The sequence below is a fragment of the Cottoperca gobio genome, chromosome 20 (genome assembly GCF_900634415.1).
Source record: "Cottoperca gobio chromosome 20, fCotGob3.1, whole genome shotgun sequence".
Classification (NCBI taxonomy): Eukaryota; Metazoa; Chordata; class Actinopteri; order Perciformes; family Bovichtidae; genus Cottoperca; species Cottoperca gobio.
Genome location: NC_041374.1, coordinates 4,032,553 through 4,056,511, shown reverse-complemented (window position 1 = coordinate 4,056,511; position 23,959 = coordinate 4,032,553). Strand labels below are relative to the sequence as shown.

The 23,959-nt window shown below is 41.4% G+C and overlaps 1 protein-coding gene across 1 annotated transcript in view; it reads left to right on the top strand.

The window, feature by feature from the left end:
• ptprn2 (protein tyrosine phosphatase receptor type N2) overlaps nucleotides 1-23,959 on the top strand; it is a 102,535-nt gene that overhangs the window by 62,559 nt on the left and 16,017 nt on the right. Inside the window, exons 12-13 of the mRNA XM_029457573.1 lie at nucleotides 17,449-17,664; nucleotides 19,775-19,978. Of these exons, the coding sequence (XP_029313433.1) occupies nucleotides 17,449-17,664; nucleotides 19,775-19,978 (420 nt within the window). The remainder of the gene's footprint in view (nucleotides 1-17,448; nucleotides 17,665-19,774; nucleotides 19,979-23,959) is intronic.

The window sequence follows — 23,959 nt, the reverse complement described above, 5'->3', positions numbered from 1 at the left end:
TCTGTAAAGAACTAACGGTAATATATTTCCACATCCACTGCAATACGGATGCACAAACCTCCACATTCGGCCTGCCCTGTGTGATTAAGTTGGTAGTTAAATTGAGATTCATTGGCATTTTGACAGCGGTCTCATATTCGAGATAACTCCAGCAAAATGCTCATATGAAGAGGCTCTCATTAAGCAAATAATTCCCTGAGCTACATGTCAACTGATTATTCAACCACTAAATGTAAATCATATGTGGCAGGGAGTCTCTGCACCGTGCATGTGTGTATGCATGTACAGTAAATGTGTACAGTATTACTACTACGTCTGTGTGGCTACAGGTCTTTAATGCATACTGTTGGTATTTATAGGGCTTAAGAATGTATTTGAGCTATTTTTGCATCCTTGTGTCTTTTCCATTTGCTCTCTGCTCTAGTTACATAACGGAAGTAGATGCAGGGGAAATTAATATTAGTTTATCATCCTGTTATGTGTCAATCGAGAGGAACTGCTGGAGAATGCCATCATCTTATGATGTTCAAAAACTCCCATTGTTATATTTCTAATGAAAGAACTAAGTGCAGAGGCACAGAGGCAAAACTCATCTCAGAGAAAGGTCACATGTAGTGATGGCCCCTCACAGCGGATTTGAAGGCTTTCTTTCCAATATGATGTGCCATAATTAATGCAAGGGCACATCTATTTGAAAATGTTCTGACTTGCTTCCTTTAAAGAAAATACTACAGTGCATCTGGTTTTCAGTATTATTACAGCAGCTAACGAGTGTACAGTGAGAATATTTACTCTTAATGGACGACTATCTTTCTATAAACCATCTACATGATGAGCTTGTATATATGTTTAAGACCCGGGGTTTTATTGGTGCTTCTTTCTGTTCTGTAATGTCAATTAGTCCAGACTAAAATATCTCAACATTTACACGATGGATTGGCAGAAATGTATGCCAGGCATGTAACTTTCGTTAACCCCTTTTCCTCCAGCTAAAAATGAAGTCAGTTCTTTTGTTTATGACCAAATACCTGCGAAACGAATGACATTCCCATCATACTCAGCTGTACTAATTAGCAAATGCTAGCATGCTAATACGCTCGACGAAGATGGTGAACGTGGTTAACATTCTACCTGCTAAACTTAGGCATGATAGCAATGTCATTATGAGCATGTTAGCACACTCACCATGGATGTATTATAAGACCTGGTTACAGCACAGCTGCTAAGCTTCAAACTTAGCCCAGTGGTCACTCGCGGTATTGCAGTGGAAATCCACCTGCGGCCCAAAAAGCAATTTCCACTCCATAATAAAAGAGAGGTCTGTAAAACTGTTGACTGGACACCTCGAACAGCAAACAAGGTCAATTATGACTCTTTTTATATGCATTTTTTATCCATGGAGGTTTTATATTTGTTTTTTAAATTAAAGCTGTGACATCACCACGATGTAAAGTCTTTGGGCCGAGCGGGACCTCGCACTGCGCATATTCAGGGACCCGCATAACCAGGAAGTAAACCCTGAAGCTATAAACCCTTTTTGTTTTTTATGCGCCAGGTGAGCAATTTTCATTGGATTGAATAGGCGCCATTTTTGGGTCTGGTATCCAGTTTCTATAAGACATCTCTGACACTAACGTTAGCATTTAGCTCAGTAAGTACAAGCAAATGCATCCAGCCGAGCCACAACAATGCCTGTAAAGTCTTGCTTAGATATTGGTGTCAGTGTTTGTCCCTGCTTCTGTTACAAATGGACATTTTACATAATGTACCTTGGGTTGATTGTCCCTTCACCTTATCCTCGTGTGTCGTTTTTCTGTTTAAAAAAAAACTTGAGCAACGAAAACTACATTTGTACAGTCACCCTTAATGCACTCAATAGGATGCAATAACTTCTGGCTCAGGGATGATCACTTTAAATTTGCATTTTGTTTTGGTGGAACACATAAATATGTATTTCCCCATTTTTCATATCATGTGCATTGGTTGTCAGGACATATCAGTGCATTTTGCTTTCCTTTAATCTAACAAAGCCTGCATTTTGAAGCATATAGCACTTAACAACAAATACCATGTGCAACCATCAGCGAATGCAATTCCTCCGAGCGAATGGGACAAATCATTTCAGAGGGGACTTCAAAGGAAAACCACACTGACCATTTCCTACCAGAGAGAAGAGACAGATACACAGCCTGAAATAAATAAATAAGTATGATAAGAGTTGTACAAATTGATCTTGAAACGGCATGGGTATATGCTTTACTTCAAAACATATTTCCCCATGCTGGTTTTTCAAGCTGTGTTTTTTTTTAAGAATCACAAGATGAAAAAAACAAACATTTTTATGTTAATATTCTCAGTTAAGTGTGTATTTGGCTCCTCAGTAAGTGACTGAGTGGGTTGGTTGCACAGCAGAGAATATTTGTATACCCATCCTTGTGTTGTATAGTGCGTATAAGTGTACTGTATGTGTGTATTTGTATCAGCAAATCAATTTGATATTGGCCCTCAATTGCCTTTTTGCACATTGACAACCTACTCAATCTCCTTCAGACACTGTAATAAACCCAAACAATGAAAAGATTGCAGCCTATAAAATTTTCAACAGTGCAGGAAGGCCAATCTGGCTGTTTTAAAAGTGCCTAAAATGCCATTACTGTGGCAGATCTGGATGTGAAATGTCATATTGGAGCAGCCCCACTGTGCCTGCAGCCCTGAGTAACACTGCCTCTTTGGAGACTCCAGCTGCCTCCCACTGATGAAAGACCGTCCAGCAGCTCCGTTTCTCAGCAACCTTTTACCATCACCTGACCTTTGGACTGCAGAAATGCCTTTGATACCATGCCATGCAGTTTGGTATTTGCCTTTTCCATATACCATGACATGTGCTTTCCCCCGGCTACTGGTGAACTTGTCTGTTTTTAATGAGTGTCAGAATGTAAAATGTTTACTCTCCTACCTTTTTGCTTCTTTTATGTTCCGCTGCCTTTGTTAAAGAGAGGTACACTCTCTGTGTATAGTTGACGGTGGCATTTTTACTGAAGGGCAATTCCTCCACTCTGTTAGGAATTAAATAGGATACTTTATTTCTGGTGTACTCATCTTTTATTGGAAAAATAAAACAAGCTCAAGTTGGAGGTGCTGAGTTTTAGATCAAATTAAAGCAAAAATCTTGAGATGAAATCTCTTGCACTGTTAGATATTATCTATCTGTCATCAGTGCTCCCAAACATTTATTCTTTTCAGTGGTGAGCACTGTTTCCTCAAAGCTTGGACGTCTTCAGGTTCCAGGTTGCTTTTGTCTGTATGGAGTTCAGCTGCCATCTGTAGTGCAGAGAACCACAGATGAAACTAAATTCCACTTTTGGATACTTCCTCTTAAAGCAGGCTTAATAGCTTCAATGATATCCTTGTGGTTGCAAGTTGACCTGCTTGGCATATTTTAAGAAGAAATGATGACACTGGCAACTGCAGCCAGAATGACTGGACACCCCACTGCTTCCCTTCCATCTTCGCCTCAGTAAATTCCCTATGTGGTGATCATTGAACTCAACTCTCCCCGGTGGAGGACAGCTTATGATTTCTGTGCGCTGTTCTAGTAGTACTTGCTAGACTGCTACTGGATCTGACTGGGACATTTATAGCCAGCTTGATTTTTGTCAGCTGTAGCTAGCCAGATAATTAAGCTAAAATTAGCTTAATGAGGTAATTGAAAGGAAATGACTACATATCATGCTAACAGTCCGAGGCTAAAGCTCCATGTATGAGGCACAATGTTAGCATTCTCACCATATGATCCATGTAGAAGATGGTATTAAAGAAACAGCATTGTTAGCACTGTTATTTCATTCTATTTCATGTTTTGCTTTTTAGATTATGTACTTTGACCAGCAAGATAGAGGTTTGATTTATGTTTTATTATTCATGTTACAACGCTACAAGAGAAAAGGCTTTTTGGATGAGTTTGTTTTGGGCTCAGCTAAGGCGTATAAGGGTTGGTTGCGTGTAAACATCTTAAATCGCATAAAGAACAGGAGAGAGCCGCTAACGTTAGCCGCTAACGTTAGCCGCTAACTCTGACATAGTCCAAGTTTAGCTAACGGTTAACTGATAGCAGAGATTATGACACGATGTTTGATTCTTGAGTTTTGACTTGTAAGAAGTGTTTGACTCGTACGATACATCTGCTTTTCTCTATTATTGATAGATACGAGTTATCTGACCCCATTTTTAAAGCATACGGTAATTTCCTTTGTAAACAATGCCACACTTGTTTGAACAAAAGGCTGTATATGGAAATGTGTCTACTGGTGTCTGGCAGCAGCAGCAGCAGCAGCAGTGGGGTTGAGGGCTGAGTGCCTGGGGTTGGGGGGTGGGGGGTCGGACCTGCGGTGTCCACAGCTGGATAGCATGGCAGAGGTTTTAAATGTCAGCGTTGAAGGGGGATGTGGCTGCCATTTGGCTTGACAAGCTGCATGCCAAGGGACTGGCAACGGGATGCAGGGGCAGGGTGCTCCCGGTCCCAGCCACAGAGCTCTCACCTTCTGCCATTTATCATGCGGCTACTTGCCTAACGCATCTGGCACCTTAGCATGGATAGCAGCAGGAAAAGCAGTTGCTGCAGGCTAACCGTTGGCCAATGGTAATCTTTTTAACATCACAACAAAATGAGGGCAGAAGTATTTGTTCGGGTACATTCAGCCCAGAGTATCCGTCGGGTTCAGTTGTTGTTCGGGGTGTTGGGCAGATTTTCCAGCTGAAATCGACAAAGTATTTCCAGAAATGATAATCTTATAGGACAGGACAGGTTGTAGCAATCCTAAGCATCATTGTGATAGGTGTGAATATACTGATATACTATATACTATACTATACATATGTTCATCATAATTTATAAATTAGTCAGAGCTGTCTTGTTAGCAAACACTACATTTTGTGAAGCATATTAATTATTGCTCAGTGAGCGCAAAATACGGAAACCACTTTGCGCTCAGAAAATTAAATGTAATCAACTGTCGTATCATCTTTTATTGACTTAAATTGACTGTAATTGTGAATCCTGCTGTAACTGCTACTTACTTTCTGCATGGCAAGGTCAACTAAATTGCTTGATGAGCTGTTATGGTCTTTTATATGATGACCTTGACTTAGGGAGGGTGTATGAATATCTTCCATCAGTGGGTACAAAGTATGGAGTAAAACTAGACCACTCTGCTTCTAAGTGGCTTTACAGCAGCTAAGAGTTTTGTTTACTGCTTGAGACGATGCTTTGCTGTAGTGGCCTGGCAATATTTAGGCGTGGCAATGAATATTTAAATGACAAATATTCTTTATATTATACCCGTTATAAGATTTCAGTTGAAATGGCTACTCGCATATCAGATCCCCTCTTGTATATAAGTTAGTATATATTCACTGTGTTATACACATTTTGCCTCGTTTTCTTATCCTTTCAGTTAAGAATAACCACATTTGGAGAGACGTGCTTTTCTCTGGGGAGCAACAATATATTAACTATAACTGTGGGTTTTTTCTTTACCTGGATCTGTACTTGCTATTTAATTTAGTCTAATATCCATCAATAAGACTAATTAGGCCCTTTAGCCACGAACTGAAGACATGTCTTTAATGTGTTTGCTGCAATATATGTTGTCTTTCATCCTATTATATGATGCAATCGTTGAAAAAGTGGCGCACATGTAAAAAAAAAAAAAGCATCAAAGATCAAACATGTGATCTGGATCTGTGAACTTGAGAGGCGTCCTACTGTGAAGGGATTTTTGCTTTACATATCACAGTCATGTCCATGTGTACGTGGTTGCTAACATGCCTATTTACATTCACAAACATGCTCATCATGTTGAGTGTTAGCGGCAAATACACAGATGCAGCTAACACCCGACGGGGTGCTGGTACACTGTATAAAAATAGGATTACCTGCTCACAAACAGAAGCTGCTACCAGTACACCAAACCTGAATTCTTTAAACCAGAGCAGCGTTACATGTCTGCAGCTTAAGAACACACACAACAACGGTAATGACTAAAACTTACATATTTATGCACATTTAATCTGGAACATGGATTGACTCAACACACTAAACGACTCCCACTTCTTGGCTTATCTGTATAATTTTGTGCGAAAAAAAGAACATAAAATGTGTCATTTTTCATCAACATCAAGAACTAATAGAAGGAATTACATTTCATTGTTGGAAACAACAAAAGACAAAAGTATCTTTGCTATCCAGGTCCATGAACACATGCAATCACATGTCAGTCACCACTCATTACATTATTCACTTTGAAGAAGGAGGGAGAAAAGACATACAGTGTAATTATGTTTGTTGGTGAAAATAGGCTAGATTGATTATATGCATTTACAATAATGAGCCGTCAATGTATTATTACGTTACAGAGCGATCAAAATCTTGACATGAATCATAATTAATTCTTCCTTCGGAGTTTCTGATCAGCTGTACTTTGTATTTGTATTTGTCAGAGGTTGTGGTGTGAAGCGATGGGAGATGTGAGCGGCAAACAGCTGTGGCAGCAGCCTCATTAGGGATTCACAGAGGTTTCTTTCGACGAGCAGCGCTGCTTGGTTTGGCTCGGGGGCAGACTACTCTTATAAATCTGCAGGAGCTATGAGACAGACAGACAGTGAGACATGCAGGGAGGCTGCGGCACTGGCCAGGCAGAGTGTCAGCTCTGTTCATGCAGAGGATTGTTTTGCAACGCGAGGCCCCTGACTCTCCCCCAGCTGATTGGTGTGGCTTCATTAGCATGGACTGTGGCTCCTCCGATTTGCAGTAATTAAAGAGAGAAATCAGAGCGCTTGCCTCCAGTCCAGATCGAGCCTTCCTGGCCGCCTGCCACCCCACAATCCCCCCCCCCCCCTCATCCCTACAGTAAGAGTGAGTCTGGAGGAGAGGTATGGGGTGTTGCCAAGTTACCCCCTAAGCAACCTCTGGGGTTACACACGCACACACGCCTCTCCCCACGGGCGCACGCTGGGCCGGCGTTGTCATGGTGATAACAAGGGAAAATGTTTAATGGAGACACTGATGAGAATTTATGAGGCTGTAGCTGTGTGCATTTACAGGGATACGACCCTTAGCCTATCACGCGCTGCCTCCTGTGGTTCTACATGTATATCTTCACTTACACGAGCTGTAGCTGATCAACGGGGCGTATGCTCAGACAGGTGGCCTCAATATGCTGCAAGTCCAGTAACACCCAGGTGCACGTAGAGGCACGTGCCGTTGGTTGTCCAATAAAGGTAATCGAGTGTGATCAGAAAAGGTATATTTGCATTTAGTCTAAACTCGAAGAATTTGTATCTCCTAATCTCTGGGGAGGCAAAATGGCAGAAATGTGATCATAAAACATTTTTGATTACCAAACATGGATCAGTACACTTTACACTGTAACTGACCAATAGTTGTGTTTTTCCACAGAAGCTCTTTAGGCTTCTTGTTTGCAGTTGTTTAGAGTAGATTGTGTCTTGTCCCATCATGACTTTCAAGCTCCTGTATCGGCCACGGTCACTATTAAACAAACAGGACAGAGGTCTCATGGAGTGTGCTAGCATTTGCTGGAGATGCCATCTTCAACAGCAATTCAACAGTCCTTGAGAAGTGCTCAATTTGATTATTTTTTAAGCACACATCTGACATTAGAGTTCACACAAATGGAGACCCATCTGGAGAAATAAATGTGGACATGCTTGTATTTCCTTTAAGGTTGCAATAGATTATCTTCCACTACATGAGATAAATTGGCTAATTGTCTTGTCTAATTGTAATTTTTGTTCCAGACACCCCATGTCTCTTGAATCAAGCCATTATCAGGCTGACATCCTGAAGTGTGATAGTCAAGTTACTTAATTCAGTTAAGGCAGCACACTTATCCGGCTGCCTGGAGGGAGCACTGGAAAAAGCACTCATCCAACACAACCTGAGTTTAATCCCAAACAGCAGAACTTCTACGTTTTTTTAATCCATTTTAACTCTTTGGACAATCAAATTCTGCACCCCTGTGTTAAGTTCAAACAGCCACAGAGAAAAACTGTGTTTCAGAAGATTTCAGATGTGGACCCAGGTGTGGAGAGGACCCCGTCCTATTGAACCCATGAAGTCACTCTGCGCTCTCCTCTGAGCACTTCTCTTTGTCCCTGTACTGTCAGTCTCAGTATCAGAGTCTCCCAGCCCACTAAGTCTCTTGTGACTGGGGTTTCAATTATGAATGCTACCTTTGACTACCTCTGTTATTCCTCAGCAGCCCACATATCCCTGCCTGCCACCACTCATGTGTGACTTGATGTATTGTCTCACTGTTTTCCCCCCTTTCAAAATTAATTGCAGTTTTATCTCTCCCTAAGATAAAAAAAAAAAAATCCAGCAGAGAACATAATAGTCTAAAAGCAGTGTGGATTCTATTCAAACAAAACAATTAAAACCTTGGTGTTTTCCTCACTATTTTTGAATGAGATTTTTACTGGCGGTTCTTTTATCTTTTCGCACAATAAAATGAAGTATTACCTTCAATTACCTGTCGTGATTGGGTTGTTTAAGCAAGCTCGGATCACATTCCGGACCTGACCATTTTATTTGGTGTCTAATGACTTTTCATCTACAGTTTCATAATGTTCTTCCTCAAAAACTAATTACACCTTGAAAATTATTCTTGTCTTTGTTTAATAATGCAAATGTGAACTGTAATTTGCTCTGTCTCAGACCAAAGTGCAAACATCTTCACTGACACTGAGTTGATTTTACTTTCATTTTTTAGGTGTGAGCACCATTTTCTAACATAGTTTAATTACTTTTGGCTGGTTCGTTAGCAAACATGAACATTGTTCTTGTCAGACATATTGCTATTGTAGACACAGCTGCAGGTAGAAATAATCTTTACTGTCAGCTAAAAGCAGTTGGGAATTAAGCCTGCACCTAAAACAAATTAAGAAAAAAGTAAATCAACTCAGCAGTTTCAGCAGTTTGGTTGAATTTTGGTATTCTTGCCCACTGACTGGCATTACACAGGAGTAAAAGCAATACACAATGTAAAGACTACAATAGAACAATAAATATGCCAAACTACTACAACTAAAATATGCACGTTAGAGATTGTATGGAGTTTAGTAGTGAAATACTGCTCCCTATTTCTTTGGAGCAGGTGGCTCAGAATTACACATTGAACCTTTTAAGCTATAATCTTTAAAAGGTCCGGCTAGCTTGCTTACTATCTAAAGTACGGCAAAAAACACATCATTATCTAACGTTTTATTATGTTGGCCGGTTAGAGGTTACGTTAAAACAAAGCCCTGTTCACGAATATGTAGGACTTCTTATACCGGCTTTTTGTTTTAAAATGAGTCAGCAGATCTAATGTTAGCTTAATTAGCAAGCTAGCTAGCTAGCTACAGCGGATAAACTCTGTTAGCGACAGTTGTCATTTCAGCTACTAAATTGACGGCCGCCGGCTAGAAATGAGTCATCTGCCTCTGTCTGATACATTTGTCCCATCGTAAGCAAACTATCCTGTTTGAGAACGTAAAGTTTGACAGGTGTAGGAAGAGGGATTTAGCTAACAGTAAATTAAACAGAAAAAGGCTTTGGCTGACCAGATCAGTTTGGTCCATAACATTTTGCCTGTTTTTTGCTTTCCTATAAATCATAAATCATCAGTAAAACTTCAGTAGACTTCATTCTGTAGGCTACATGTAAAGCAATTAAAATGAGCTCTATATATGTATCACTTTGTTGTCATCCTCATAGATTACGACAACATTTTCTATCATTTTACAGATATGGTGTGATTTTCTACTCCAGGCTATGACGCTACATCGCTGTCTTTTTGAAGTGCGCATTGTTGTGCATGTGTGTGGGTTTGCCTCTTTGCTTTAAATATAGGCGAGATGACAGGCATAGCATTTACCTTGATGTTTACTGCTTTGAACTACTTGGCATGGGCAATGCCTGGGCTGGGATTCACATAAGAATGAGGCCTATTTGAACAAGCCCATCTGGGGAAAATACCAGAATGACATGGCTGACATACACAGGCTTTGAATGGTTCCTCTCTGAGTAAGTGATGAGCATGAGACACAGCAATTCAAATGTTTCAAGTAAAACCCAGAAATGGGACCTTTTTGTGTCTTTGAACATCATCCATTAGGAAACATGGTGTTCCTCTCTCACCGAGACACAATGCATCACAAACGTTCACCTCGCTGTTAAGTTTCTGCACCTTAAGTGATGTTTAAAAGGGAGTTTATATAAGAGAGCAAGTCGTCACCTTTTAGTATAAGTGTTATTTTATGACTGGCAGGCAAAATCAAAATGCAGTGTACCAATTAAAAAATATACCAGAATTACATAACTGCACTGTGAATCCACATAGACAGACTTTCAAAACAAGCTTCTGCCTATATGAGAGCGTTGTTTCATTACAAATGTTAAAGATAAGCATGGAAATACAACATTTAAAGCTAACGAGTAAAAACCCAGATTAGGGTAAATCCTTTACTCTCATACACATCTTCTAATAACACTTCAACTTAACAATAACAGCTGCTGGATCTCAAGTTTCCCCCTAAAACACCCCAAATGTGTTTTGTTTTGCATACATTTCAGTTTGAATCTAATCCTCCAACACCTTCCCAAATGGAGCTGCAGCAACGGTCTTGCTCAGATATTATTATGAATAATTTATTGCACCACATTTTCAAAGAGCCGAGCAGAAATCCCAACTATTTTTGTTGTAAGGATATCGCACGTTAGTTGGGTCTGCAGGTACACATTGCAGCTGTTGTTTCTTGTACAGCAAGCAGTGTAAACAGCATTAGCCTCTCACTGATATCGTTATAGTGTGATTGGTATGTGGTCCACCGGCTCAGTGTGCTGCTGGGCTTCTGTTTGCTCAAATATATTACAATTTCTTTGACTTTTCTGTGTCCAGGCTAAGGTGTCCTTGCAGGTATACACACTCTGTGTTTTCTGGATGTGTATTTTCCAAGGAAGATCTATTATTGTGTGTATATATATATACACCTACGCATGTATATTCTGATTGCACACACAGGGACAGACATGTTAATATGTTCAAAATTGTGCAGCCTGTATGTGCAAGCAAATATTTAGGGACGTTATTGTCTCTTTACCGCTTTTCTCAACTCACATGTGTCTCTGCTCCGCCAGCTCAGGTAGTGCACTTGATCATGACATTTGTTTAACATTCCTCATCCCCCCCCCTCTCACAGCGACATGGTGAAGTGCCGCATACCTCTTTCTTCCGTTGTTTAAACACGCTCGCCCATTTTCCATCTTTGTTATTAAAAATGTGTCATGGAGGCAAACAGAGGACATATAAGCCTTTGCAGGACTCACACTGACTGTTCGAACATGTGTTACCCTGAGGATGTACTTACTGGAGGAACACACAGGCATGACAGCATCTACGCATATCGCCAGTGACCATAAGAGTGACCTCGGTATGTTCCAGAATGTGACTGCTTTTAACTTCTTCTTTTTTTTTTGTGGGTGAGAATGAATCGATGCACGTCAAACCTTCTTGGTGTGATAACCATTAACGCTGGCCTCGCTGGAGCATGTGACATGAGTTGTGAAATCATACTGTGTAGTGCGTAGTAGTGACGGAAATGTGTCGCAAATGTGTCCATTTACGCAGAGTTCAAGTGAAGGAAATACAACAGGTGCAACAGTCAGGCTTTCCTTCAAAGAGCAAGTCTAAGATGGTGTCTTGTTCTTGGTAGACATTTTCTTTCTTTCTTTTTCCTCCACTGCGGTATCGGGGGAATACCCTTGTTTGGATGAGTGTGGCTTTAGAGGGCTGACAGGTGGGGTGACCAGGTTATCTCATGTGAACAGGGCTCTCTTCCAGTTCACCAGAGAACAGAACAGGACAGATATGAGCCAGGGTCGACTTAATGTAGAGACTGATATTCTTGGGATTATCTTCGGGGGCCACTATTTCTTTCTTTCCAAAAATAAAACCACCCACTGGTATTCATGATAAAAGTCTTCCACCATGCGTTACTCCTGCATCCATCTTGCATTCGTGCAACAGCGAGCACTGCAGCCGATTCTTTCCTTTATTCAAACTGAATGCTGCAAGATACAAATTTGCCTCGCAGACGTTGGTCGCACCATTTTTGTGCCCTCTGGCAAACGACAAACTGAATGTGTGAAAAGTGTCAGTCCACGACATCCAAGGAGAGAACATTAGTATTTCTTAAGGATCAAATAAAGCATTAAAAATAACTAAACGTACCGATCATTTCAATTTTGCAGCATTATCATACACATGTTCTCGTATTTAAGAGTTTTGGGGACGCAAAAAAAAAATAGTTGAGTCAGTTTGAGTGTGTTCTGCTTCAGATTGTGTCCCTGCGAGCCGCCTGGTTGGTTCTGCTTTTTTGAAGGTGGGGTGGCGTCCGATGCGGCCACGGACCCAGGCTGGACAGCAAGCTCGTTTTTGTTCTCCCCTTCACATTGCCAACTCCAGCTGTCACACAGAGGGACAATAGAGAAGAGGAGGGGGTGCTCTCTGAATGGAAAAAATAAACTGGAGAGCCCCCCGTCACACAGCCCCCCTCCCCAAGACTCGTCATCTGCATTTGACAGGACCCCCGTTCTCCTCTCTTCACCGCCCCTTTTCTTTTTCTTTCTCCTTTTCTCTCCCTGTGCTCTCCATAATCCCCCTTTCTCTCTCTCTCCCTGCTAAGTGCAGCTGTTGCTCCCCATTGGATCTTTTTTTTTTTTTTTCAGACTGATTGCTAATTAGGATAAATTTTTGGTGAATTTTATCTTTAAAACTTGTTAAACTTGCAATTTTCCTTTCCCTTTTTTCTTTATTCCACCAGATCTTAGAGAGACTTAGAGAAAAGACTTAGCACAATTATACACACTTTACTTTAGGCTGAGCATTTTTCACACTGCGCCCAATGTCCCATGCAGCATTCATATAGTTTACAACTACTGTACTGTGTGGTAGCCTCTTATTATAGTGCTCACTTCAGCTTTGAATGCAAAAGCCTACTTTGAAGAATAGACTGCCCCATCTCCCTTATTCTGCTCACATAACTGAATCCCTGGGAGAGGGAGCAGAGGAAAAGGAGAGCCTGAGAAAACAGCAATTCACACACCAAACACAGAGACCCCTAGTAGCTCAACAAATGAGTGTCTAGCCCTATGTCCATTCATATCGCCCCTCGGCCCGCAAGCCTATTAGCCAGGCATCGCTCCTTGAACATTCACTGTCGACAACATGTGGAGGCATCGCTATAGCAACCAGTGGATATGACATGTGCAATGGACGGGGACTCCTGAGCTGCTGAATATAAGGAGGGGCTCAGCCTTAACTAAATGATCGCAAAAAACCCAACCCCACCACCTCCCCATCTCTTTTCATTGGCACAGAGGCGCTGAAAGGACTCACTAGTGGGGCTTCTGCACATTCTTCCGAGGCTCGGAAAATCAGGCGGGCATATCCCACATTCTTCTCCCTTTTCTTATTCTCTCCGACTCTCCCTTTTTTTCTTTTTTCTTCATCTTCGTGTTGAAGCCGCGGTCTTTTGTTGGCGCTGGGGGACGCATGGGACCCTCGCAGGGGAACTTTTGGAGAAGCGGACTGAGTGGGCAGCCGGGACGCACAAACGCTTCTTGGAGCTGCGGCGGGCGTCAGTGGTTAACCATGCTCTCTGGAATACAGCACACAGCATCCTCCGTTTGCGGCGAAATGTGCGCTCTGCCCCGCGACATGGATTTGGGTAATTATCTCCTGACTTGAAACGTGTGTCTGTGCTGTTTTTTCTTTTTTTTGTCGTGTTCAATGTCCAAGTTATAATGCGTCAAATGCGTAAAAAGGCGCCTTAGACGACCGTTTTCGAAAACGTGTCTTCAATCGTAACATCACGTTGAAAGATGCTTTCCGATGTGAATGAAAAAGATTTTTAGTGTGCTGTAGGAATATTTTAGGAGCTGTGGTTTCATGCTTTCATTTTCATTCTCTCTGCTGCGATAGTCTGCTGGAGACCGCATATCCAAAAGCTTATTAGATAACATATGACCGACCAACGGGAAAATATGCACATTTAATAAATCTAAACGGAAACTCATCAAATGAAATCCTAGTAAAACTGGTTCTTGAGACCGATGGTTTGCTGTGAGCACATCTGGCTGCAGGGGACAAAGTTTCTGTGCAGGCTCAACCTGCCTGGTGCTGCCCGGCAGCAGCTCCAACTCATAAATCCTGAGACCTGAAAGTGGTAAATCATCTCTGTGTTTGCACATAATTATTCTATTTTAATCGTCTTTAATCAAACAAATAGCCGCAATTATCTTTATCTAATTGAATCGTATTTTATATATTTTTTAGATTTATTTCCTTATATCTAGAGTAGGATTGACTCACTAGAATTACACATTTTATGTTGCAGTTTTTATGCTAATTTGAGTTTGCTAATATTAAATTAAAAATACATTTTAAAAATCATTTTTTTCAAAGGTTTTTAGAGTTTACAAATGTGTCTGAAAAATGTCCACCAGTACTGTATCTACAACAATAGCATGTTCATGTTGCATTTCGTGTGTGATCTTTTATGTTAATCGCAGGGCTACCAGTCACAATTTAGTGCTTAGAAACTAATTTAAATGCAGCTGATTTCAAACATCTTAAATCTTCAATTGGAGCTGCAACTTAAAAAAAAAAAGTCTTAGTTTAGGGTTGAGGTTTGGCAGTTGTGTGTTTGGGAGGATTTTCCTCTTGTACTTCTTAAAGGTATTGTGATGTGAGTGAATGGGTAGCCAGCCGCCCCAACAACACCTCTCTGCCTGACCTTTCCTCTATAATTTGAATAATCCAGAGCACCGAAATCCATCTGCCCCTTGTCTCCTCTCAGATTGGCTAATTCACCACACAGGGCCAAATTGAATAGAAGAGGAAAGTCTGTTGGAGGCAGAGAGCAGTAGCTTCACTAAGTTTGGATCCAACACAAATAGCAATGTTGAAGATGATTTTCAACAAATCAATAAAAATGAATTTACTGACGTTTAAAATGTAAATTTGGATTCAAAATAGAATTAATGAAGGTGAAAAAAAATCTAATTCTTGATTCAATGTTCAATATTTCATTACACAATTCTGCTCCAACGTTCAGATCGAAGTTTTGATTATGGTAATACTTAGTATGAATTATATTGAGAATGTAATTTTCATGTATTGATATTTAGCCATTTAAAAAAGATTGTGTGTGTTTTTGAATATTTAAATTGGACAAATCTGTTTTTAAGACTCCAATTATTGTCAAATAAAATGATTAAAACATGAAACATTTTTCTTTTAAAGCTAAGGGACAGATCAGGCCCATGAAGGTTATTATTTGCCTCGACTCTCCTCCTTTTCCTCCTCCTCTTTCTCTTTCTCTTTCCCTTTCTGTATCTGCTCTGGTTTCTTTCTAACACGATTACCGCCTTCAAACACTCTTTTATGCTTGCAGTGCGTTTCAAGCCTGTTTGCTCCCACAGTGAAAATGCTTTTTAAATCATTTCAAGGTGTTTACCTGAATAGTAAGAGTCGCCACAGACTGTAAGAGGGTCACATCTTTGATCAACTCGATAACACTTTCATTTTTTTTCCAGCATAATTAAACTATTTTAGTTAAAGGGAATAGCTTTGAGTCGTCAGGCAACCTGTCTATAGGGGGCACTTTGGTTTCAGAGGCAGTACACCGATGTGTGATTTTGTGTCTACACTGCAAGAATATGTTGAATATTAAATATGTCTGAGGGTTTTTTTTAATGTGCAATATATTCAGTATTTTATTGTGAGATAGGAACCTGGCTGAAATGTTTGAATTCTCAACAAGTACTCTCGCAAATGGAAATGGACGATATGTTCATTTGATCAGTGAACAACACGGACGAGACATGGGATCGAGGCCATTCCTCCCCTCTCCTCTACGTGAGCCTCTTCAAACCTCTCAGTTGTTGTCTAACCTCTTGATGCTTGATTAAAACTACGTGCTCGAACCACAGCAAACGCAATCAACAGCAACTGTCGTCAGGCCCAACACGGTAATCGAAAAGACCTTGGCATCCGCACAACCGCTAAAACATTGGCAATTATGAGCCACAAGGTCAAACCATATTGTTACTGGTGTGAGTTGAAGTGTCTTGTTTTGAAAATGGTATAACAAGATGTAGCCGTCCTTCAGCCGGCCCATTAGACCCCTCAGGCTAAATGTCAGAGCTCGGCCATTATAAAAAAAATATTAAAAAATCCTGTTGTAGATTTGATTCACTTCACCTATCAATCTTTCAATATTGCATGCAGACAATTAGGAGCCTGCTGATGTATTTGTGCAGCATTATTGATATTGCCCTTTTGCAGACGTACAGCTATTGGCATGTATGCAGCTGATCAAATTAGATAACTGGCTTTTACCGAAACCCCATGTTTGTGTGTCAGTCATTGAGGATCGTAAGGATGATTTATGTAAAGCAAAAATGTGCTGGGAAAATAGTAGCTTTCTGTTTTTGAGAGTGAAATGCAAAACTAACTTGGCATCTATATTTTATGCAATCAGCAATGAAAATCTTTTAACAGTAGCTACATTTTAGCTATCATTAATTATCCTTCCCAATTATTGCTGCTAATTATCGCTGTTATGCTTTCAAAATATCCTGCATCAGTGGGGCCCGCGGGGGAATTTATCATTACAGTAAATGGCCATGAGTGGACCAATTACCAACACAAAGGCCAATTCTTTAACCTACGCTGATAAAAATCTCTTAGATGATATTACAGCACATTAAAAACAAGTCTGCCATAGTGAGACACACTATACCTTCCTGTTTGAATAAACATGCAGTGCGAGTGTGAAGATTTGAAAAGGCTTTTCTATTCAACTCGTGGTAGATGTGTGAAGGTCCAGTCTGGGCTGCCTGTGTCTCTCCGGTCCTCCTAGCCATTAGCTGTGTGGCTTGGGCCGGGACCTAATCCAGCCAAACTCAGGACCAGAGGAGCTAATTAAGAACAAGCTTTTAGTATCCCAACCTCCTGTAGTTGCACAGTGCCAGCCCACCCCATGCCAGCACTAAATGGGGTTGTAAATATCTATAGTGGGGCCCGGTCTGGTTATAAGGGTTGACTGAGTCTGAATGCGTGTTATAAGGTCAGTATTAGAGCTGGCTAATGAGTGGTGGTGGTTGGAAGAAAAGAGCGGGAGATGAAGTGGAGGTAGGTAAGGAAGCACTTGCGCCCCATTTTATTTCACGGGAAAGAGGAGCCTTTAGGTGAAAAGTGATGCACTGCAGACTCGATACGACTGCTGTAAATCACAAAAGACTACACCAATGAGAAATAAAGACAGAGTGGCATCCTTTACTGCTCTGACAGTGTGTTCTCTCCATTTGTGTCTGTCTTCCAGAGAGGCAGCCTGACCCAGATCCCGGTGGTGAAGGAGACCAGGGTGGAGTCGGGACAGTTCCTGCTGCTCTCCGTCCTCTGCATGCTCTTCATCCTGGTGGCGTTGGCAGTGTCCACCACCTTCTTCTGCGTGCGCCAGCGCTCCCACCTCCGCTTGAAGGAAAAGCTGGCCAGCCTCGGGACTGACACCAGTACTGATGCCACCGCAACCTATCAGGTTAGACCAGCCCACTCGCTATGAGCCAATTAGGAGCCAGGACACTTAGACTGTGCTCTGCCATTGGAAGAACACACACTATTCAGGGTACAATAAATGTCCTGATTGGTTTATCAGTGTTTGTTAATGTGTCAATATGTTTGAGTGATTCTCTTCTACTTGCTTTTATGACGTTTTTGGGCTGCTGTAATGATTACAATCCGTTTTTTTATTTTTTATTGTGCAGCGCAATAATTGTACATCAAAAATCACATGTTTTTATTTATTTGCATTATTTGTATGCTCTTCATTTCTTGAATCTCTGACTTATTGCTCCAATAGATGTGCGCTCAGTCCAATTATTCAATACTCACCCTTCCTTGAGGTGTGTGTGTGTGTGTGTGTGTGTGTGTGTGTGTGTGTGTGTGTGTGTGTGTGTGTGTGTGTGTGTGTGTGCCACCACTGTGACCTATTCCCTCTGTTCCTCCAGGGCCATGCACAGCCTGAGCTATATTGATTTTCAGCATTGGGGCTCAGCTGTGCTCAGCATGGCACTCAGAACATATTTATCTGCATGTCGCGTTAACATTTTCAATATTTAATCAGGTTTTCACAGTGCTGCTCTATCTTTCCAGAGCCGGAGGTGTTACAGTGTTATAAAGATTTCCACGGAGAAGAATTAATTTTTTTATATATGTATGAATGCATTTTTCTTAATCTTAGATATTAATAATGTTTCCATTTTAGTTTATTCTAAACTCCTTTTTTTCAAATAAAATGTTGCTTCTGTACAAATGTTAGGTTCTATATGACACCTGCTCTTCCTCATGGAATAACTGCTCAATCAGGCGTTCATGTGGGTTCTCAGTGTTTGACAGTGTTTGGCTGTAACCCCCCCTTCCACTGCTCCTCTCTGAGCTCCATGTGTCTGTCCTCTGGCCCTCTCTGCTGCTAACTGCATCTCTCTGACGATTTCCCTGCTCCGGTACAGCACGCCGCTTTGCAAAGATGTTGAGAAGTAGGATGAATTATGAGGTGGACCTAGATATTGCCCCGAGGACAAGGCCCAGGGCACCGCTTCATGGCTCTAATCATTAAAGTCTGGCGGCGGGAAAGCTGATCCCAGACCAGGGCTTAGAGGGGCCTGTGCTCCAGAGGGAAATATCACTATGATAGATCATGAGATAGCATGTGCTTTCACAAGGCATTTTCTCTGCTCTGCTCCTCACTGTTATTAATTGAGTATGCAAATGAATTCTGTGGAGATGACTGGCTTCGCCTCCCAAAACCAAACATGATGGGGTTTGAAGATTATGAATTTAACATAGAGAAAGTGTGACCACACCTTATGTCAGGCAAAGTGTGGGACTTGTACTGTGTTTGTATACAGCTGCACAAATCTGGCAATTGGGATCTTTTACTTTCTTTTTCATTTTGTATATAGTAGAGTAGATAATGCCTCGTCTTTGACGTTTAGATGCCCTGTCTCTGCACTGATTCATGATGGGAGAAACGCTGAGTCATTGGGAGAAGTGCAATCTTTGTAGCAGTCTGTGAAACCTAGCGATATCAATCAAAATAGAATATTATACTTTACAATTGAGCCAATGTACTTTGGTTCTCTGTGGTTATATACATTTACAGTGGAAACCCTTTTGGATTGATGGACAGATTATCCTATTTTTTGCAAAAACGGAAAGTAGTTTGAGGCTTTAATATGCAGTATGGTGATTTCATGCAGGACTTTACTTCAAAAGCTCACCTTTTATTTTTTAAACTAAAAGATCCATTCTTAAACAATGAAGACAGTCGCTGGTGTGACATACTGAATGTATTCTGTAAATCGTGACGGGTTCCTCAACCATGTATTTTTGATATAATTAGTATAAACTCCATAATCCACGAGAATAAGCCATTAATCTACAGGCAATGAAGGACAGATCAAATCAGCCAAGATACAGGATTTTACAATGTGCAGCTACAGAACTCAGCCCCTAACAGCAGGGATAAGCACATAACCTACATACAACTATTGTTATGCATGAGAAGCAGATACATACATGAAACTTTGAGTCTGGGGATTGTTATTTTTGCTGATCAGTGCTTCACCATTACCTCCTGTAATCCCCAGGAGCTGTGTCGCCAGCGTATGGCAATCCGGACGTCAGAGCGCGTTGAGCGGCCGGAGACGCTGCGCAACTCGCGGCTCAACAGCGTCTCGTCCCAGTTCAGCGATGGCCCCGCTGCCAGCCCGTCGACCCGCAGCAGCACGTCCTCCTGGTGCGAAGAGCCAGTGCCGTCCAACATGGACATCTCCACTGGTCACATGATACTGGTAAGGAACTCTGACTCCATAGACGATGTGAGTAATGAATCATGTGGCGGGAAAAGTGGCGAGGGAGGAAGTTGTTGTTTGTTGTCAGGCCCTCCGACAACTTCTTCAGCTGGTTACAACTAAAACACCATGACATCATGTCTCCCTGTCTATGTACAGTACGTGGGTTTGATATAGTTTGAGAAATTCCAATGCTTTTGGTCAGAATAAATAAGGTGCGCAACATCATAGATCTACATGTGGGATTCCCAACCGGGTGTAGTTGCATCTCAAGAGGTACTTCTGCTAAATTAATTTTACAAAACAGAAATTAGGATTCAACAAAAAGAACATAGCTAGACTAGATTGCTAAAAGCAACAGAAAATAGAATAGTCAGCTAAAAGTAATGGCTAAACGGTTAGCTAAACATAATGGATATACGGTCCCATGAATATGCTAGGCCCTCTGCTGAAAACCTTTTATGTGTTTGGATGAGGCTGTTTCTCATCCCTCTCTCACCTCATTCCCTTCACAACCCTGTTATCTTAGTTGTTGTTTTTTCCATCACTCTTCTCCCTCTTGCTTTATCTTCGCTCTGTTGTCTTCATTTTTTCTCCTCCAACTTTTCCCTCCCTTTAGTGTGTCATTTTCTCTCTTTATCATTCCGTCCTGCATCTCTCCCCTCTGTCATTTTCACCCCCCCTCCGCCTCTCTTACTGCTGCGGCAAAATAAAGCAGACATTGTTTTGCGCGATGAGAGCTGCACAAAACCAAACTATCATTATCCATCTGATTGTCATTTGGATGTTTTAGAAATGTTGTTACTTTTTTTTTGTGTTGCTTTGGTTGAAAAAGTCATCGGTTGCCAACGCTTCCACAAACACACAATGGATTGTTCTAATTTTGCACAACTTTCACTTCATTCATTTGAGACAAGCTTGATAAAAGAGATGGATAGATGCCTTGCAGTGTTTCCATTAATGGAGAGAGCATTCATCACACTGCACGTCTAGCTTTTATATTGGGAGCCTGTAATGAATGAGAGTGAATCTGAGTAATGCCTTGTATTGGTGGTAATAGATGGGTTTTGTTGCACTCGTCAAGGCTTGTTTGTGAAGCTCCTTTTGAAAACATTGACAATAGAAAAGCATTTAGCCCTGCAATAACAAAAGATGCACTGTGAATCATTTCTCCGAGCTGTTATTATTAGCCCTAGTTTCTTAAATGCAGGCACTGCGATGTAGAAAGGTAAAACACTCGGGACCGTTGCTTCTCTTTCATGCCATGATTGACATGAATATGTCATATATGGGTTCTTCTTTAAAATTCCACCACCATCTCAAATGAAACCATGTGTGAGATTGCCTTGTTATCACTGATCTCAGACCTATACTTTCCCATCTCAGCTCTCCTCTCCTCTCATCCCCCTTCTCTCGCTCTTTGGAGCTCACACCGTGTGGAGAAGGATGATGAATCTTTCCAGAGCACATATGCTGGGGGGTCCGATCACCACACACACACACACACACATGCAACCACTATGAACTACGCCCCACCGTATGGTCCCCCCCCCTCTCTCCTTGAAAAGTCTTGCATAATGATTTCCAACTTCAAAAGTGAAATTGGATGCCTCTGTGTGCTGAGTCATCTGCTGTGTTTTTTTCAGGGCTTTGACACACCTCTGCTATCTTACATATTCTATCTCCTCTCTTTTGCCTTTGTTTTCAGCATGGTGCTACAACCGCGCACACATTACCTGCTTAATGACATGCACGAGTTCCATATGTGTCTGTATTTCTGTGCTTATAGCTGCAGTCCTTTCAGCACCATGGACAGCACTTTACAGTCAGTATGTTAAACAAAACGCCACCTCTACCCTTCCAGCTCTCCTCTTGTGCAGAAACAAAATGTTGATATAGTTGCTGTAGCGTTCCCCTGGCTTAATCGCCACCAAAAATTTAAAATCCATAATTGTGTCGCTTGTGGCTCTTTTTGATAATGTTTAGTAGTTCTTGTTCCATTTTATTATTATTTTTAAATGCTGAATTATTTGCTCAACAGGAAAAATAGACTCAGACAAAGGAAAAAAGCCCCTGACTGGTGCACAATGATCTGCCCCCAGTGGCTTACTCTCACAGTTTCAAATTTAGTTTATGAGCAAAATCACTATTTGCTGTTCCATTCAAAAACAATGTACTCTTTTCATTTCACTATTATTTGCTAGCATACAAAAACACACATATTAATAGCTTTTTGTTCACCTCTCACAGCCGTTTATTATATATCATAAAGCTCCCTGTACAAACTGTTAGCAGTATTGTTAGTTATAATTTGACAGTGGAGCCTGACAGTAACGTTACCTGTTGTGTCTGGCTCCCCTGTTGTCCCTTCATCCTGATTTCACCCAGCACCCTCTGCTGCCGAGGAGACTGCTTAGGAAGGATTAGACATTGTTTCCCTGACACCCAGGCCTCCCATCTCAACCCTCTGATTGGCAGACATAATCCCCCCATTCACTAAACCTTCGTTACCCTGTCTCTGGAATACGCCATGGTCCGCTGCCTCCCCCTTGGAACAGGAGGGCTCGATAAGGGCCTGCTGTCTGCATTGCATTAAGCTGCGAAAAATATGAATTTGGAATGCAATCGATTCAGGGCATCGTTTGAATAGAATGGCAGGCAATTCAGAGTGGCTTTATCAAGTGCATGGAGATGTAATATTGGTAGGGGAGGTGGGATGCTGTCAGGCTGGCACGCAGAGAGTACTTGTACAGGGTGACAAGAGCATAGTGGTGACAGGCTCTGTCAAGTGGCCATAATGGCATGCTGTCATCTTCCTGGGAAGACAGCACTGTGTGTTTGCGGAGGCGATGCACAACAACACACATGATATTAACTTTCGTTTTTTATCTTTCTTTTTAAATAATTGGCTTTTTTTGCATGCATAAAATTTGAATTAAAAAAAAAGTAATATTTCAGAAATATCACTTTATGTCACGCATGGGTTCGGAAAGAACACATTGTTCTGATGTGTTCTGCCATTGTGCAGCTGCGTTAGACACAGGAGTTGCTTTTTCTGTTCTCAGTGTGGCCTTTAAGACCTGAGTGGCACCGTAAAGAACAATAAACTTTGATTTCCATTGTCTGTAAGATTTGTAATGTTCTTTTAATTCACCTAATAGTCTTTCCTTCAAACCTGTAGAGCAGGAGATGTCTGCATTCACGAGCCATCAAAGGGTAATTGCCTATTATGTGTTGGACAAGCTTACTTGTGATTATCATCTACGTAGGAATGGTATATATATATATTTGGCAAAGACGGGAGTGAATATGTTGGATATAACAATGGAGTGTCACCTCTCTGCTCAGCCTACCTATACTGCCTTTAATATGGGATAAAAACCCCGCACATCTGGGTATCAATTTCATTGTATTAGCCAGCTGATCCCTGACATCAGTTTATGAGTCTGTAATCTTCTGCCTCACACAATAGCGGACTAAACCATTTAACCCCATTGGGAGGGGAAGTCATGATACAGGAGAGAAAGCGAAACACGGCGCTACTCTACAAAAGATCGTCTTGCCAAGCTCCCTAAGACTTGCCCTTGTTTAGGAGAATACACACACACACACACTTAGGCCTTTACCCCTCCCCCCTTCTCTTTTTCCATCTTTGTCTCTCTAGCGAATTCAATTTTGTCTTCTCCAAGCGACGGCTTAAATGCAGACAATCTTATCAGAGGCTGTGCAAGCAGTGAGGGACGTGATTGAAACACCCCTGAAGTATTTCCAATGCAGACAAACCTTTCAGGAGTCTTAATTGTGCCTGATTTTTTTTGTCTCGCAGTCAAACACACACGCTCAAAGACACAAACATTAACACACCTTCCCCTCCTAAATCCTCAGCAGCCTCCTCCTCCTCAGCCAGTTGTTACGCTATACAGCAGCTTACAGTAGGACAATAATGCTCCATGTCACCTGATCATAGCATTAATGGAGAGA